Source organism: Haliaeetus albicilla, chromosome 11, assembly GCF_947461875.1.
Source record: "Haliaeetus albicilla chromosome 11, bHalAlb1.1, whole genome shotgun sequence".
Classification (NCBI taxonomy): domain Eukaryota; kingdom Metazoa; phylum Chordata; class Aves; order Accipitriformes; family Accipitridae; genus Haliaeetus; species Haliaeetus albicilla.
In genome coordinates this window covers 39,151,976-39,168,285 of record NC_091493.1, presented here as the reverse complement: position 1 = coordinate 39,168,285, position 16,310 = coordinate 39,151,976, and the positions used below count along the sequence as shown (strand labels likewise).

Genomic DNA, 16,310 nt, shown 5'->3' with positions numbered 1-16,310 from the left:
TCAATAAAGAAGCACAAGGTCTTTATGGTATTTCTTTGTAATGTTTAGAAGTAGGAAAAAAACCATGTGCACAGTCTCATCAGATGAGCCGAGAAAAATTAATCGCTGGAGAAGTGCACAATGATAAAATTTAGTTCCTACATGTAATTAAAAAGAATCTGTATATATAAACAAGACTGCAAAAGATAGAGGTTTCATACTTTCTGTATAGTTGTATTATTTCTGTATTCTCCAAGTGAAGTCTTGTGATTCTTCTATTTGGTACAGATTTGTCATTAAAATGGGACATAGTAGAGAACAGCAGGTATCTATTGTGAAGAAAACACTTCCACTCATTGGATCTTAATTATACTGTCACCTTCTCCCTGAAATCTCTTTTTACGAGATGTTAGAGGCAAATAAGAAATCTTTATTATCAATACAGTATCTAAACAGCTGTATGTTGGCTGCTTTCCAGAGGTGAGGATCAAGTGATCCCAAGTCCTTTCTACAACTTTAGATTTGTTGTTAATAAAAACATTATGACTGGCTGCATGTTAACAAAAGTGCTTTTTATTGTTGATCTTTAATACAGAAACAGACCAACAGAAGCACACTAAGATGAACACAGGAAGAAAGTAATTCTTCATCACGTAGCTTGAAATCCCTGTTATTTAGCCTGAATAATCTAAAAATGGTGATTCTACTATACTGCTAGACAGAACCTTATTATACTAGAAATTGTGCAATCTGTAGTAATCAATAATTACGATTATCAATAATTATGATTATCAATAAGTATTTAAATTAACAAATGATTAATTAATAACTGATTAAGATTCTTCTATTTTCTGAAACCACACAAAGGCATCTGTCTGTTCTCACACAAAGTTAACTTTCAGTGGGCTCACAACCTGTGCATCTTGACATCTGCTAAAAGTATATGCTCCAATCACACAAAATATTTTATCAGCTCATCTGGAATTGTTAAAAAAAATTAATAGCTTTTACACATAATGAAAAAGATTACTTGGTACTATTTAGCATCACAGTAAGACAGCAATATTTTCCTGAACACTAATTTCCTCAAGGCTCTGTATTTCAGTGTGGTGTATCCCTGCATTTAAAACTCTGCAGGCAAATTCTTGATTAGTAAATCTATCTTTTTGATGAAGCAAAGACATCTCTTCAGGATGTATGTGCTTGCTGTCTTTAAGAAAGCAACACTCAAGTTACTACTGCCAAACATGTTGCTACAGTTACTCCTGGATGCTTCACAATTTGTGTTGAAAGCAGCATGACTTCCAATCGATTGCAAACACTTAGATGTTAGAATTGCGCACAAAAAGTACATGCAAAGTGAAAGTTCTTCCGAACAAGTTTGGGAAAGATAATCAGAAGATTTCCTACACTGAAGAGGCACCTCCCAAATGTCAGGTGGCAGGGGTACCCGATGAAACAGAGCTAAAGGGGTCAAACACATAAATGTCGCTTCATTAAATCATACTTGACAAATAACGTTCAATCTTTTCAAATCTCCGTGATATTAGCTCGACATCAGCATTGCAGTCTTTCAGCACGGTTACTCCTGGTTTACAGAATGACAACAGCGGGCCATCCTGATTATTTTCGGCATGAGGTCCAATATAAAGCCTGTTGAAGTCAATGAAGAAATTGCTGTTAACTAGAGTGGGCTTTCAGTTAATGATGGGTGACACACAGTTGAAAGTTAAGCTACTATTTTTACCTTGGTATGGTACCGTAGCGTACCACAGTACTATTAAAACCTACACACGAAAAACCAGAAAGGCTTCGTGTGCTGCGAGGGAGCTCTCTCCCCTCTCCCTCTCCCTAACCCTCCCGTTTTGTGAACTCCCGTCTCCCTCCGAGCCCAAAACCCGCTCCTGCGCCCCGCCGAGCAGCCTGCGATGCAGCAGGGCGCTGGGCTCCCCCGCTCCTCCCCGCCTCTCTCGAGGGGAGCACGACCCCCAGTTCCTGCAGCTCTGCCCCGCGCCGACGCTTTGCTGGACGGGAGGGCTGGAAGGGCTCGAGCAGAGAGAGCCACGGCGCTAGGTGCTGTACGAATATACCGGAGGGACAGCAGTCGTTGAGGTACTGCAGGGTCAGGCTTTGCATCATCACATTTATACCCGTCCCACTGCAGCCTTCCCTTACGAGTCGTGTCAAAGCTCTGCATTGTCAGGACTTACTTATTAATACAGCTTGGGAAGACCCGGCCTTTCAACTCCTAGCATGAGTTTATATGCGCTTTATATGCACAATGCTTCAGTTCCGACATGAACCAGAATATTACTCCCAAATAGCTGCAGATAAGTACTGAAAAATTATTTATCTAGATAATGGATTTCAACTCTTTTAGAATACTTAATTCAAATGAACGCACAGTGCAGGAATGAAATTAAAAGATTTAAAGGAAGTAATACAGTTTGAGAATAAAAACGAAGCTTTGTTCTTGCATCAGAATGTATTAGATCTTGCAATTTGCATATACAAATAATTCAGCAACATTCACCGGCATTAAAAACACAGCAAGATCAAATTATAAATGTAATAAAAGAAAATAATAATAGCTGAAACTGTATAATACATACATATATTATAAAGATTTGACAAATTAAATACAATTTGGTTATACAGAAAAGTTTCAATAACTTTACATTAAAAATGGTACGAGGGAAATGAAAACCATTTCAAAATACTGAACACAGGTGGTCAGGCTCATTTTAAAAGTTTAAAAAACTGATACGTAAAAATACCCTAAAAAACACTGGTAATTACAGTATGCATTCTTCATTAAGGCCCAATTCAGCAAAGCACTTAAGGGATTGCTTCAGGAACAAAGAACCTATGGTACTTAAATGTTTTGCGGAATAGAGATGTCGTAAAGCGAATGCTTAAATGCTTAGGTGAACTGGAACTTCTCTTAACACGTGAAAACAGACAGTCGAGTCACATAGTGACCAAAACCACATACAGATCAGAATGTACAACTTCTAATCAACTATTTGGCATTTTAAAGTAACTCCATGCAACATAGGGAAATCGAAAAGAAAATTCATATATATCTATATCAAGGTACAGCTCCCCAGTTACTAGGCTGCTGCAATGAGCAGTCTCTTGACTAAACACAAGAACTGGAAAGCAAGCTTTTCAAATTATAAAAAAAAGTCATTATGTAGCTATATTTGTGACTTCTGAAATATAAGTATTTCTGTTTCCTCCTAGGTCTCTTAGTACAGTTAGCAACTAAAATCCGAGTACCCACTTAGTATTTGACATTTCAGCGTTACTCCATCCCACTACTTGCTGTAACTACGAAGAGCTGCCTGTGCCCCGCGGAACTATCCCCTGTAGTAAACCCCATGGGGCAGCCCGAGTTCTGCTGCAGCTCCTGCCGCTGCCGGGGGGCCGTGTCCCCCCGCTAACAGCACACCGCGTTGCCACTGCACGGAGCAGGTTTGCTTTGCGAGGCCACTCTTAATCCAAGCTTTTATTTAAGGGACCCAAAAGGCTGCCCAACAGACAAATTATTTTTCAAATGTAGGCTAAAGATCCTGACCCTGGGATCTAACCGGGACCCTAAAACGTGGGGCTTTGGAAAACGGTGGGAATTTCTTTGCATTATTTTCTATCATCATTTAACCTCTCTGAGTCTCCCTGTGCTACAAATGATCATACTGAAAACCCCACTGTATTGGTTTCCATACTGAATTTATTTGATGGCTTTTTAAAATCTGATAAAATTTCAGCATGCAGTAGTAATGTAAACTTACTTAGCATTCATTTTCGTTACTCGACACTTTCTGCGGCTTGAGTGTATCTTCTCATAGCAGCTCACAGCAAAGGTTTAGTCTTTAAACAATCTTTTTTAAGTGCATAATTTACTGTACAAATAAATACAGAAGTGCATCGATGGGAAGACGAGAAGCAGTAAATGGCAGTGTTCAGAACAGTGTGCTTAGGAATTTCTAAACTGCACCTTTTGCATTCAGTATGAAATGAAAGGAGAGGTACGAACACCTTCCTGTTCCCTTGCATTGTTACAAAGCATAATGCTATTTGCTATCGGAAATGAAAAATGGTCATGGGATAAAACAGTGCAAGAACAATAGTGAAATGATCAGTGTAAATTGCTTATTTTAAATAAGGCTTTTATGTTTGCATTGAAAAAACCCAGCCAACTGGACAAGACAGAACTATTGCATATTAGTTATGTAATTAAAGTACATATTCGCATACTTTGTGCTCATTAATTCATATATGCATTTTAAAGAGTGGAAAAGATATACTTTTTAATTATTCAACATTCGGATGCCCTGTGGTTTTTGGATTTTCTAACCCCAAGCATAGCCTGTTCAGGGCTATGATAAAGACTTTTAAACTTTATTTCACCAATCGTATTATCAGTAGTACTTTCATTAAAAATATATCTATGTACACAATCATATACCCCTTTTAGATAAAGGAATCATTCCTTTTTTTATAATATATATGGGAGGGTAAGAACCCAGAGGAGCTTTTTGCTACAACACTTCATGTTGCTAGCATTACACTGTTAGTAAAATGTTTTTTTTTTGGTTTTTTTTCAAAATTTTAGCAAATACTGTTAATTATTCTGTGGAGTCGAATCAAAGAATAGGAGTTCATCTCTCTTGCCTTTTCTCAAAGAAGTGGAAAATTATGCACGTATATAGAGAAGCTTTAAATCCATTTCTGACAATGGCTGTAAAGCCTCTTCAAGTAGACAAGTTCAGGTGCTGCAAAATATACTCTTCCGATATGCAAAATATTCTCAAAATAGTGGTAAACTCACATTATTGTCTTTCTAAATTGATTTAAGCTGGTGTAATATTTAGGAAAGAACAAAATAAATGGACTTTGAAAGCTATATTAAATCAAACATTCACATCTGTATTTATACTGATTATATCTTATTGACAGTAAGACTCAAAATAGAACTGCCATCAACCGGGAGGTTCTTAAAAACAGACTTTAAAAGCAGTTATATTTTTCAGTTGGACTGTACATTATTACACATGAAGGGCCACATTCTGATACCTTCATCATTAATAGCACTTCACTCGAACAGTCTCTTTGCCTTCAGTGAGACTATTTGTGAAATAAATTACAAGCAAGCAGGAGCAGGTTATCAGAATGTGTCCCCAAATAAACATCTATTTTCATAGTGAAGAAAGGTTTATGGTGAAAACATGTTTAGTTTAAACTTATGTACCACAATTCACTTTTTTTTTTAGTATGAAATGTAAATCGCCTGCGTAAAGTTCCAAGAATTGGGAGATAACATTTTTGATAAATATTTATAAGTGGAAAAATTCAAAGAAATAGGCCCTCAAGAATTAATTTACTGTTATTTAGAATAAAGATTTCTATACCGTCTTATAGTGATATACTGTATATGAACATTATACTTTGCTTTAGAAGATATTTATATTTAAGAAATAACTTTATACAGCAAACGCAACTTTTAGAGCAAACACAAGGTCATATTTACAGTAAAGTCAACAATCAAAATGACATGGAATAAATTAACAGAATATACAACTATTTATACAGACAAATTAAAAAATAAGGCAGGAATTTTCATTTGAAATTAGCATAATCAGAAAATATGTCGATGAAATCTTGTACCACTCTGTAGCAGAATTCATATTGTTCCTGAAAAACAATGAAAAAGGTATCAAAACATGCTTTGGTTGCATCATACAATTACACTGACAAAATCATACTTATGCAAATCATACTGTTAAACGCAACACATTGTAACTTGGACCGGTAGATGAGGACTAGTCTGTTCTGATTTTTATTTAGGAGCTTATTTTTTCAAATAAAAGCAATGGTACCTCGCTCTTTTGTCAAATACAGGCTGATTGTTGCTCTTCAGGTAAACTGATTTCTTTAAACTTTCTAGGTGATAGTTCTTAAAACGAATCACTTCTTAGACCTGTCTTCTCATTTAAATGAAGCAGATTATCGCACCTGGCTGTTACCTGGCTCACGCTACAGCAAGTAACTCCCCCTGTGCATGCCCGGGGAGCCTGGCTGTTTAACTGTGGGCTCCATCTTCGGAGCTTTGCGGCAGAAACTACACGACCATGTAACTCCTGACAATGTAACTCCAAACGTATAGAACATGAAAAAACCTCTACGTTCATTTTTCTGCCTACGTTAGCCTGCGAGCGAGCCCTCTGCGTCCTACAGATGGGACACATCTGCGGTGGTGCATTTCTTCCCCCTTTCCAGGCTGATTTAGGAACTCGGGACGGCTCGCTAGCCCTTAGCATAAGTGCAAGGAGTGGGGCGGTCCAGCGACCCTTGGCCGTGCCAGGAGCTCCGACCCAGCCGAGGCAGGGAGATACGCCGCGCGTCTCAAGGACTCCTGCTGCCCGGCGGAGGCGGGGGACGGGACGGCGATAGCCGGTTCTCATCACCACCCGCAGCCCGTTCTCATAACAACCTTGAGACGTTACAGCCCTCCCCTGGCCATCTCGGAGCATCCCGTGTCTGCGTCTCACGTTCTTCGCAGGCAGCCTCGGAATTTTCCAGCGCCGCTGGGGTGCCAGCGGTTTGCTGATGACTAAGGTCAATCATCTCCTGAACCTATAAGCAGCGGTGCTGAGCGAGGCCCTTTGAGCTCTCCCGGACCGCAGCGGGCTGCGACCAGCACCTCCCTCCGAGCAGGACGCCTCTCGGAGCTCCCAAACCGGACGGTTTGAGAAAATCGGAGGTCTGCCGCCGAAAGCCGACACGGCCTGGGCTGATTCTCTCCGCTCCTTGAGGCTCGGCCCTCCGCCCGTTGAGAAAGATGCCGAACCATTTGACGTGAACCTTTTCACTGACATCGAGGGGAATTTTTAACAGGTAGACCTCTCTTACTCTCTTGTTTGTGTATCTCTCAGTGTACTAACCTGAATAGGCTACGATAAGCATATTATAGCAAGTGTATTATAAGTTACTACTTTCAAATTTATACTTAAGTTACTGTCGTGAATTCCATTCAACTCTGAATAAATTTTAGGCTGCTATCATACTCATAATCCCTTTAGATATAAACCGTTGCCCAAGTCTGGGACTAGGAGTCGATCCAGCCGCACCTAGACTCCGACAGGAGTTTAGAAAGCAAGGGGGTCTTCTCCGAACCTCGTGACTCAACGGGAGGGTCTCCCCTACTTTTCCACATTCCCGACCTTTGCACAAATCGCAAGAAATTAATTCTAACTCGATTTTTCTTTGTAATATTTCCTTTTACCCTATTATGTTTTGGTCTCTATATACCTAAGTTTAGTCTGATTTTAACTTCATTTTCCTGAGTGCATTTCATCCATGTACTAAGTAACAGGGTGAACCTTGCCATCAAATTCTGTGAAGTTGCACTTCTGTATAAATTCCTATTAAATTAGTTTCCTATTGCTAATACAATTGGAGGCAATTCTTTAAGCGATCCGAACTCCTCTCTCATTCCCGCCCCCCACGACAAATTGGCGTAGTTGGCAGGATGGCAAGTAGCATCACTGATTACTTACTAAAACATGGAATTAGTCTGAGTCCCAAATTTTCTGAGGAATGGGCTCGTGATAACTGGCATGATTGGAAGTCCGTGGAAAAACAACTAAAGTCAGCCAGGGGCAATGGGAATGGTGGAAAAGAAAACAGAATTATTTGCCAAATGTTAGGCACCTGCTTAGAAGCCGCTTGTCAGTTTAGGAAGAATAGCATTAAAAGAGAAAAGGACCTAAAGGAAGAAATGGAAGGCAGAAAAGCAGCTGAATTAATACTATCCTTGAAAATTGAGCAGCTGCAGAAACAGTTGCAGGAAGAAAAAGAGAAAAAACAGAAGTTAGAGGAAAGGGTTGAAAAGATGCTTATGCAAGCTCCCCGTCCCCTTGACATCGTGCAAATTAGAAAACTGATTGTATCCCCTGAAGAATGGGATGGAAACATATGGGGTGACCCTGATGATAACTATGCAAACCAAATTAATCCTCCATATCCTCCATTTCCTTTAAATTCCCCTGAATATGAGGGCAGGGCCATCATAAAAACAGACAACACCGCTGGACCTCCGGGTGCAGCAGGAGATTGTACCCGAAAAAAACCCCCATTCGATCCAATTCAAATGGCCAATTTACAAGAACGCTACGGCCATAAGCCAGGCGAAACTGAAACTGAATATATACGGCGAGTGCGTCTAACCGGGGGAGACAGAATCTTCCTTAATGGGGATGAAGCCAATGGATTTGGGGGCCCTGGTGTCTTTTTAAATGCTGGACCCGCACCCCCAAAAGATCCCTACTCGATAACAAGTAGAGTGGCATACTGGACTGGTGGAAAAGATGTCTTAGAGGGAGGAGAGCCTCTATTAATACCCATCAAATCCTTGAACGAGCTCTCTACAGCTATTACAAAAGCTGCCGCTATCCAGGCCATGAACGAATGTGCCCCTCTTAATGTTCCCATATCAGCAGCTGTGGATCCTGACATGCTAAAGCCTCTAATTAAGGGAGATCCTGCTATGCCAAAACCCTACCTCATTGTAAAAAGAGATGAAATCAGAAGAGACGCAGACTTTAATCCCCTTTTGGCCATAAAAGAAGCCGCTGACAACAAGGAAGAGGCCCTAGTGCAAAGAAATCTCCCTACCTGGGCTACACTGATGCACGACATCATAAATCAGGGGCGCAAAATGGGGTGGGATAATCTATCTGATGAAACCAAAAAGACAAGTCGTAATGTTAGGCAACCTAAACAATCAATCCAAGATAACCCCCCAGTACAGGAACCCACTGATCATCAATCCAGAACTCAGAGATGGAGAGAGTTATACAATCAAGCATTGTCACTAGGTATCCCTAGAATTGCAGTTCAAAGACAAAGTGCCAGTGCTATTCAGAGTCTAATTCGTGCGTTTCAGAAACGTAAGGACGACACTCAGAAAGGAAATGCTCCGAACACTCAGACACCGACTCCTCCTCCAAGAGGGAGTAATACCCCTTTTGATCCCAAAGGTTCGGAAACAAAAAACTAGTAGCACCCGGACGACGACTGGGTCTGTCGGTCCGGCAAGTGGAATCTTATCAATGGATTTATAACAATGGCCCATACATTTTGATTCCAATTGGTCCTCGACAACAATTAGTGACATTCCTAATAGATACGGGAGCACAAATTTCAATCTTAACACAACATGATGCTGAGAAGCTGGGTGTACGACCCAGACAGCAAAGAGTTAAAATCACTGGAGTAAACGGAGCAAGTGTTCTGTGCCAAACCACAGAAGTAAATTTATGGCTCCCGGGCGAGAAGCCTGTGTTATCTACTCGCTTTGCTATCAAGACTCACAAAGAAAGTATTTTAGGCTTTGATGTTTTGAACGGCCGAGCCTGGCACTTGCCGGAGTAGCGTGTGGTCGTTCCCTTCAAACCCCAACCCTGACAAAAACCAGGATTCTGCACAGCCCCTGCGCTTCCCGATGGTAAGATTGCTAATGTGCCGCAATACCCGATTTCTGCTGCGGCACAGAACGGAATTTCAGAGGTAATAACAGATTTAGAGAAAAGACAAATCATTTCTAGAACTCATTCCCCATAGAATTCACTCTTCTGGCCAGTCCGTAAGGCATTTAACAATTGATTATCGGCGCTTGAATGCCAGTACAGCCCCGCTAGCAGCTGCTGTAGCAAACCTTGCAAACCTAACAGCTACTTCGCAAGCAGCTACACACCCCTGGATGACGACATCGGATGTGAACGACATTGTTCTTCATGGTCCTCTTGCAGGGAAAAGACAAAGAGAAATTTGCTTTCACTTTGGAAGGTGTACAATACACTTTTAACAGGCTCCCCCAGGGATATAAACATTCTCCCGCAATCGCTGATGCTGCGCTTGCAGAACTTTTACAAAAGGCGTCACTCCCCCTGGATGTGGGACTATACCAATATGTAGATGATATTCTAACCAGGGGTACTTCCCCTGAGACACTGGGGAAGCAGCAGCAGCAGGGCGACAGCCACCACACAGAGCAGAGGTTGAGATCCCACCTGAGAAATGTCAAAGACCAGGCAGAGAGGTAAAATTTTTAGGTACTTGGTGGATTGCACGTAGTGCAGCGATTCCACCAGACACCCTAAGTAAAATAAAATAGAACAGTTACAAATGCCCCAAGCTAGGGAAGAACTACAACTCACGGGTACTTTAGGGTACTGGAAAAAACATGTACCTCGATTTTCTATCATTGCTTGCCCACTTTACTCACTTTTACAAAAGGGAAAACCATGGCAATGGAACTCAGAACATGAAGAAGCAGCTGAAACCTTAATACAGGAATTAAAAACGTACCAATCACTGGGACCGATTCACCCCCACGATCCTGTTATAGCAGAACGGGGTTTTGCAGAACATGGTACTTATTGTAATCTGTTTCAAACTGGCCCTAACGGACCCAAGAGACCTTTACTGTTTAGCTCAACTGCATTTAAAGAAACGGAGCGGAGACACTCTGAGTGGGAAAAAGGACTTTTGTCTCTAACCTGAGCAGTTAAACGAGTTGAGAAAATGCATCAGGGACAACCTGTTCAGACTAGAAGGCCATTTAATCTGCTAGATACAATCCTATAAGGAACTGCTCTCCCAGAAGGAATTGCACCAAAAACCACCATCAGGGAATGGTGTGCATACCTGGGAGGAGTAGCAGATGAAATGCAAATGACTGAAGGACACAGGAAAATTTCCAAATTCATCATAAAGGGGTAACCCGTTCGGCCTTCCCCACCGAAACTTTTCTTTCTTTTCTTTTTCAGGAGAAAATGGATCTGTATGGACAGCAACAACTATGGCAGTTTATCCCCAGTTTGCTCTCAGTTTTTCTCTTAATTAGGATAAGTATAATCCCTTTGGTCCAGACACGAGACCCTCAGGACCATGCCCTACTAAATTATAATGGAAGCATTGGAATGACACCAGAAAATAAGGCAAACCTGGCTGGATGGACGGGCCCAGAGGGTTGTGGTGAATGGAGTTAAATCCAGTTGGTGGCGGGTCACAAGTGGTGTTCCTCAGGGCTCAGTACTGGGGCCAGTTCTGTTTAATATCTTTATCCATGATTTGGATGAGGGGATGGGGGTGTTGGGTTGACGGTTGGACTCGATGATCTTAAGGTCTTTTCCAACCCAAACAATTCTATGATTCTAACAACATCTTTTGTGGGCAGAATGGATGATTAAAGGAAAAAATGAAAATCAACAAATTCCATCTTTAAAAAGAGCTAAGGGAGATACCATTTCAAGAGGATGCTGAATTGAAAATCACACTAGATCTATGGTATCAGCTTTATACATTATTGTAAACTACACCAAGGGAAGACACAGCATACATACCTGTGCTTTTAAACATGTATGTTGGTATATTTTTACTGTATCTCATTCAGCACATATAATGTGTTTGTGGACAGACTTCAACTCTCATTCTGACCTAGACCTTCAATTCAGGATTGAAATCAAACAACCAAATTTACCGACACAGCCCCCCCCTCAAACTGTCTCCTCACATTCATAATACTGGCATCTAAGCAATTTCACTTATGACCATACCACCAGTAAAGCCACAGCTTTTGTTTTGACAACACGCAATGCTTTGGTATACACCATATACCTAATCATTGCGCTGGGATCAAATCACCCTGGAACTATACTCTATCCAATGAAACATAGACCATGGGCCCTATGAAAAGAAAACAAATGGCAAACTATTGATATAGATGCATGCGTTGTACGGGAATACCAGGGATTCATTTGCGAAAGTAATACCATTAAGGCTCAAGACGTTTGTCTTGACACTGAACAAAATGTTTGTCATTTTGAAATACATCCTGATGAAACTCCTGAAACTGTACTTATGTATGTTGGAAACAGATGCGTTTGTATGAGAACCCTTTGTGATTCTATACTTATAGACAATACCACCGTGGAGATATGTAATCACTCAAATATCTGTGTTTGTAATTTTATGAAAATTGTAGGATGCGATTTTAACTACTCAGCTCTTGTCACGACTTAATTGCTACAATCAAACTACACAGCTTACCATGACTTACGGCCTACCCCCATTGGAATGAATCTTACATTGGTGAGAAAACTGCTACAACGGGATGACCTGAATCAATTGCTAACACGAATTTGAGACAATGGACAAAAAAACCCCTAATGACTGTCCATCATGATGCAGAAAACATACACCATACCCTGGAAAGAGTGAAGAGACATAGAGAACAACACTGGTGGGATAACTTATTCGGAAGGTAACTGACAACAACAAGAACTTTCAATCGAACGTTACAGCCTGTGATAATTCTACTCATTTCTGTTATATTATGATTGTTGTTAAACTTTGTTCTATATATTAGAATGTGGAGGACAGCCAGACAAACATCACTGTCACAGAAACCTCCTCACATATATAAGATTGCTTAATTATATCTATCAATCATTTAGAATTAAGCAAACCTACAAAAAATTTCCCTCAAATTACAATTGGAACACGGCATTGATCTGTTTATAGTCACGGAGGCAAGAGGCGACCACCCCGCCACTCCGTGAGAGGGAGATGGATTGACTTTTGTCAGGGGTGGAATGCGGTGGTGCATTTCTTCCCCCTTTCCAGGCTGATTTAGGAACTCGGGACGGCTCGCTAGCCCTTAGCATAAGTGCAAGGAGTGGGGCGGTCCAGCGACCCTTGGCCGTGCCAGGAGCTCCGACCCAGCCGAGGCAGGGAGATACGCCGCGCGTCTCAAGGACTCCTGCTGCCCGGCGGAGGCGGGGGACGGGACGGCGATAGCCGGTTCTCATCACCACCCGCAGCCCGTTCTCATAACAACCTTGAGACGTTACAGCCCTCCCCTGGCCATCTCGGAGCATCCCGTGTCTGCGTCTCACGTTCTTCGCAGGCAGCCTCGGAATTTTCCAGCGCCGCTGGGGTGCCAGCGGTTTGCTGATGACTAAGGTCAATCATCTCCTGAACCTATAAGCAGCGGTGCTGAGCGAGGCCCTTTGAGCTCTCCCGGACCGCAGCGGGCTGCGACCAGCACCTCCCTCCGAGCAGGACGCCTCTCGGAGCTCCCAAACCGGACGGTTTGAGAAAATCGGAGGTCTGCCGCCGAAAGCCGACACGGCCTGGGCTGATTCTCTCCGCTCCTTGAGGCTCGGCCCTCCGCCCGTTGAGAAAGATGCCGAACCATTTGACGTGAACCTTTTCACTGACATCGAGGGGAATTTTTAACAGGTAGACCTCTCTTACTCTCTTGTTTGTGTATCTCTCAGTGTACTAACCTGAATAGGCTACGATAAGCATATTATAGCAAGTGTATTATAAGTTACTACTTTCAAATTTATACTTAAGTTACTGTCGTGAATTCCATTCAACTCTGAATAAATTTTAGGCTGCTATCATACTCATAATCCCTTTAGATATAAACCGTTGCCCAAGTCTGGGACTAGGAGTCGATCCAGCCGCACCTAGACTCCGACAGGAGTTTAGAAAGCAAGGGGGTCTTCTCCGAACCTCGTGACTCAACGGGAGGGTCTCCCCTACTTTTCCACATTCCCGACCTTTGCACAAATCGCAAGAAATTAATTCTAACTCGATTTTTCTTTGTAATATTTCCTTTTACCCTATACGGTCTCTATATACCTAAGTTTAGTCTGATTTTAACTTCATTTTCCTGAGTGCATTTCATCCATGTACTAAGTAATAGAGTGAACCTTGTCATTGAATTCTGTGAAGTCGCAGTTCTATATAAATTCCTATTAAATCAGTTTCCTATTGCTAATACAATTGGAGGCGATGCTTTAAGCAATCCGAACTCATGTCTCTCTCATTTCCCCCCCCACGACAACATCCTGATCTTCTAGGCATGCTGAAACGCCTTTGACACGATTTGCTGGATTACAAAATCTGTAACAACACTGATAATAAATGGAATTGGCATCTGAATTCACTCATGCTGGAAAGCAGAGTTTAGCAGAAGCCTTTCTGCAGGCTCAGCTGGGAATATCTGTGGCAATTATACCCTTAACTAACATTATTAAATCACAGAGCCAGAACCCCAAAAGAAATATTTCATCCCTGTCTCAGCATAACTCTGGACAATCCAATTCTACTTCTTTAACCCCTTTCTTCCTATCTGTAGTGTGGACAAAACACCTACCTAAAAAAGGTGTTTTGAGATAATTGTTTCTAAAGAAGTTTCAAATTACCGGATGGAAGCTGCTATCAAAATACAAAATACCAGCATTTTTATATATGTTCCAAAAACATAAGTCTCAAAAAAACCTTATTCAATAGGGAGAAGTGTCTGGACCAAGCTTCACATATTACTTGTAGGTGACCATAAAGAAGTCAAAGACATTTCTCCCTTTCAGTGACTAACTGCAAGCCAGTTTAAGCGCAGACATTTTAAGGTTAGAAAGAACAACTGATACACAGCTTCAAAGGCATTTACTTCATATGTTTTATCATCTGCAACACTCAGAAGATTTTGGTTTACCTGCCTCCAGTTCCTAAAAGATGCAGAATGTTTAACCAAGTTGTATTTTTAGAAATGCTATTAAAAAAAAATTCTGTAAAAATACAGATTTCTGATAATACCTTGTACATATATAGCAATGATACATAATTTATTTCAACCTGCAAAAAAAATCCTTTGTTCTCCTCCCACAGAATATTTACAAACATACATTCTTTGACAAAGATCCAGATTGTTAAATATCATACCAGTGTTTGCACCATATGGGGCCTTTGCAGTCTTAAGCTCTTCACAGCTTGAAATACATCTAAGAGCCCTTCAGCCTTCACTCGTTCCAGAATATTGCTGAGTGCTATGAAGGTACCTGTTCTTCCAGCGCCAGCACTGCAACGTAAACACATTTGCTTACCATACAGTAGGATAAAAATGTTAGAAGAGAAATAATAGTGATATAGAATAGCCAAATACTACTATTAGCCAACTTCTACTAATTTTTTTTTTGCTTATTTTGTCACCTCAGCTATGCTAGAAGGGAGCCAGAATTAATGGAAATTAACTCAGAGCCAGGCTGGAACGAATAAAGGCTCGTTAGCGACAGCTTCTGTACACAAGCAGGAGATCCTGAGCTGGCTGCGGCAGCACGTGGACCCCCTCAGCCAAAGCCTGGGACTCAAATAATGAACTGGCAAAGCTGCTTACTCAAATCTGCATTCGCTTTCAACAAAGACAACTTTCGGTGCTCCCACACTCTGCTTTGTGTTTTAATCTTGATGGAGGAGAACACAATCTTTAGACTTTCAGTTGCAAAACTTGGTTATAATGCAAAGAAGCACTGTGCGACCAAACCCACATTTTTCTATTAGGTTGTGATTTATACCTCTGCATGGTGGACAGATACAAAAGCATTATTATTATTATTATTATTATTATTATTATTATTATTACTCCTCCTCCTCCAAAGCAGTTTGATGGAAAATGTCCTATCCAACTGTAATGATTTTAATGCCTCTTAGGATCTTAAACACATGTATTAATATAAGGACAAACTAAAGCAAGACTACATATGAGGCTATAGTACAGACAAGAAACTAAAATCAACTGTTCTGCCTCTGTCTTGACTACAATAAGCAACCTAATGTACTCCAAAGTAACTGTGGTTTCTTTTGTTTCAGTATGTTTGACTCAGTATTTTGTCCTTACATCTGTTTCAGGTCACAATTCTGTGGAACCAAAAAATATTTCAGTAATTATTATCTGATTTATTATGCTTAACTCTAGGAAAAAATAAAAATAAAAAGAGATTTCTTTCTCTCGCCCAATTGCACTAATAAGGAACTACTTGACACCAAAACAGTGGTTGTACACTTGAAAGCCAATAGCTTTGACAGGGAATAGTTACTAAAACCTGGACGGGATTGGGATATTGGCAGTCAGTGCTAAGATGGAGTGGAAGGTTCACTGATTGCTGAATAAGGATGAACACAAAATTTATTAAATTAAAAATTTTCATGGGTTTTAACCGAAAGTAGGTGAATTGTAATCACCTGTCATTGCTTCTACCTTATTTCTATCAAATGCAACAGAAATCTGATAAGCACAAGCCTTATGAAAAGATAAAGTTCAGATGCGTGTATCCTCGACTGGATACATTAAAAGTCTCGTTGGAGGAAAAATGAACAGGTACAAGGTATTAGAGGTGTCATTCCCTTTAGACAATTACTTTTATCAGATTAAAGACAAATACAAAATCGAAAAGGGTTCAGATTTATTTGTAATT

The 16,310-nt window shown here is 40.9% G+C and overlaps 1 protein-coding gene across 4 annotated transcripts in view; it reads right to left on the bottom strand.

Moving 5' to 3' along the window:
- Window positions 1-3,694: 3,694 nt before the first annotated feature.
- The window catches only part of PTPRE (protein tyrosine phosphatase receptor type E), a 118,129-nt gene continuing 105,513 nt past the window's right edge, over window positions 3,695-16,310 (bottom strand). For all 4 annotated transcript variants that reach the window (XM_069797217.1, XM_069797215.1, XM_069797216.1 and 1 more), the window contains exons 19-20: window positions 14,782-14,917; window positions 3,695-5,676 (exon numbers count right to left, since the gene is read on the bottom strand). In XM_069797217.1, coding sequence (XP_069653318.1) covers window positions 5,602-5,676; window positions 14,782-14,917 — 211 coding nt within the window. In that variant the 3' untranslated portion in view covers window positions 3,695-5,601. The remainder of the gene's footprint in view (window positions 5,677-14,781; window positions 14,918-16,310) is intronic.